The sequence below is a fragment of the Miscanthus floridulus genome, chromosome 4, assembly GCF_019320115.1.
Source record: "Miscanthus floridulus cultivar M001 chromosome 4, ASM1932011v1, whole genome shotgun sequence".
Lineage (NCBI taxonomy): Eukaryota > Viridiplantae > Streptophyta > Magnoliopsida > Poales > Poaceae > Miscanthus > Miscanthus floridulus.
Window position 1 is genome coordinate 92,706,738 of NC_089583.1, and position 2,023 is coordinate 92,708,760.

The following is a 2,023-nucleotide window of genomic DNA, read 5'->3' on the forward strand; positions in this document are numbered from 1 at the left end:
GCCCATACATATGCGCTGCACTTCCCTATCCCTCAGAAAAAGATGAAAAGAACGTTACACCTTTTCGCATCCATGAAAGCTGGTGTATATGTACTCAAACCATCAACATTCAACAACAACATTCCATCTAACCAGCTTTACATAACTCCAGAAAACACTTGGAATCGCCGTGTCCGTCCATATCTACACATAAATGTCTCGTATTTGAATATATCGTCTCACAGACGAGAACAAATTCATGCGTTCTTATATATAGTTTTATATATATGATCCCCGTGTAGTTAGAGAAGAATGTTACAGCAAAAGCAATGGTGGTTGAGACGAGTGCTTCAGAACAGTGGCGAGGGCGGCGCAACCTTTTTCGTCGGCTTTTGATCGAGGTGGTGCCGTGGTGGGTGCTGCACGCCTGCACCTGCAAACACGAACACGGCTACGGACGCTGGTGCAACGGGACACGTCAGGACAGGTTCGGCCGAGTCGAGTCGAGTCGAGTGCATGGCCCCGCCCGGGCCCGGCGGCGACAGCGACAGGCACTCACCGTCGCCGGGCGTCATCGCCGCGGCGCCCTCGCGGGGGCTTCGGGGAGAGCACCCAGTGCTGGCCGTGCGGCCGGACGGCGAGCCCCTTGACCCTGGCGAACAGCGTGACGGCGCGGCGCACGCCGCGGTCGTCGGCGGACGTGAAGTAGTCGTGACCGAACATGACGCCGCCGGGGCGGAGCACGGCCCACGCCAGGTTGATGTCCGCCCACGCCGAGTGGAAGTCGTGCCCGGCGTCCACCTCGATGAGGTCCGCGTACACGCCCCACTCGCACAGCGCGCGCAACGCGGACGCCGTGGAGAAGGGCAGTGGCAGCAGGCGCGGCCTGCTGACGGCGTCGTCATCGGCCTCGGCGCCTCCCGCCGCCGCCGCGGCCGCGGCCACGACGTTGGACATGAACTGCGGCAGCAGCAGCGCGTCCCCGTGCCGCTGCGCGGGCACGTCGCGGCGGAACCGGTCCCGGAACGCCGGCCACCCGCGGAAGTCGTCGATGCATAGGATGGCCGGGGAGAGGGAGAGGTTCTTGGACACGGCCGCCATATGCAGCGCCGACGCGCCCAGGAACGCGCCCAGCTCCACGATCACCTCCGGGTGCACCGCCTCGATGAGCTCCGCGAACACGGCGCCCGTCGAGCCCCACCCACGCGGGCGCGCCGCGGCCGGGTGCAGCAGAGCCGCCGTGTGGTTTGGAGGGAACCCCGCGTAGGGGCTCTCTCCGTCGAAGAGCTTGTCGAGCAGGGTCCGCACCACGGCGTCACTCGGCACCGGCTCCCCGCACTCCTCCTTAAACCGGAACAGATCGTGCGGGGGCGACCGCGGGTAGCTCGAGCTCGACACGGCCGCCGCGCCGGTTCCGTTCGATGCCGCCTGGGAGGCGTTGGAGCGGCCGTCGGTGAGGTGCACGGCGTGCGGCCGTATGATCGTCGTCTGGGACGGTCTCGGTGACGGCCGGGTGGACGACGACATGAGGCCGAGCGAGTAGCCCACGGCGAAGACGATCAGGAAGGAGGCGAGCCGCGCGAGGTGCGGCCGGAGCCTGCCCGGCGCGGCGGAAGCAGACGACGCCCCCGCCGGTGGACGTGGCTTCATGGTCACGGACTCACGGTCACGCCACAAAGAGTCTCCTTTGTCTCCGTTTGCGGTTCTGTCTTCTGGAGTCTTGAGTCTTGACAGGCAGAGACACCTTATGGCTCCTTTATTCTTCGGTTTAGCTAGATTTTTATCCAAGGATTAGGTTTTGGATTCTGCGTTATATTTATAGGTAGAGAGCTGCAGCTAGCAGCGGTTGTTAGCTCGTTTATATTTGTTTGATATATTACCCCTCTTTGGTTGGAGCGAAGATAGTAGTATAAAACAAGCGCCAACGTTTAAAAAGATGATCTTTTTTTTTAGATCCCTACTAGATAATAAGAGGTACTTTTTTTTCTTGTTAAGATAAGATTGGAAAAGAGAAAAATTGAGATGTTGGTGAGGGGTGATTGTT

At 60.4% G+C, this 2,023-nt stretch overlaps 1 protein-coding gene across 1 annotated transcript; it reads right to left on the reverse strand.

Moving 5' to 3' along the window:
• Positions 1–403: 403 nt before the first annotated feature.
• LOC136552133 (uncharacterized) lies at positions 404–1,816 on the reverse strand. The gene has a single exon (XM_066543674.1). It carries the CDS (start codon positions 1,627–1,629, stop codon positions 535–537), a length of 1,095 nt encoding a protein of 364 aa, XP_066399771.1. The 5' UTR covers positions 1,630–1,816; the 3' UTR covers positions 404–534.
• Between the last annotated feature and the right edge of the window lie 207 nt (positions 1,817–2,023).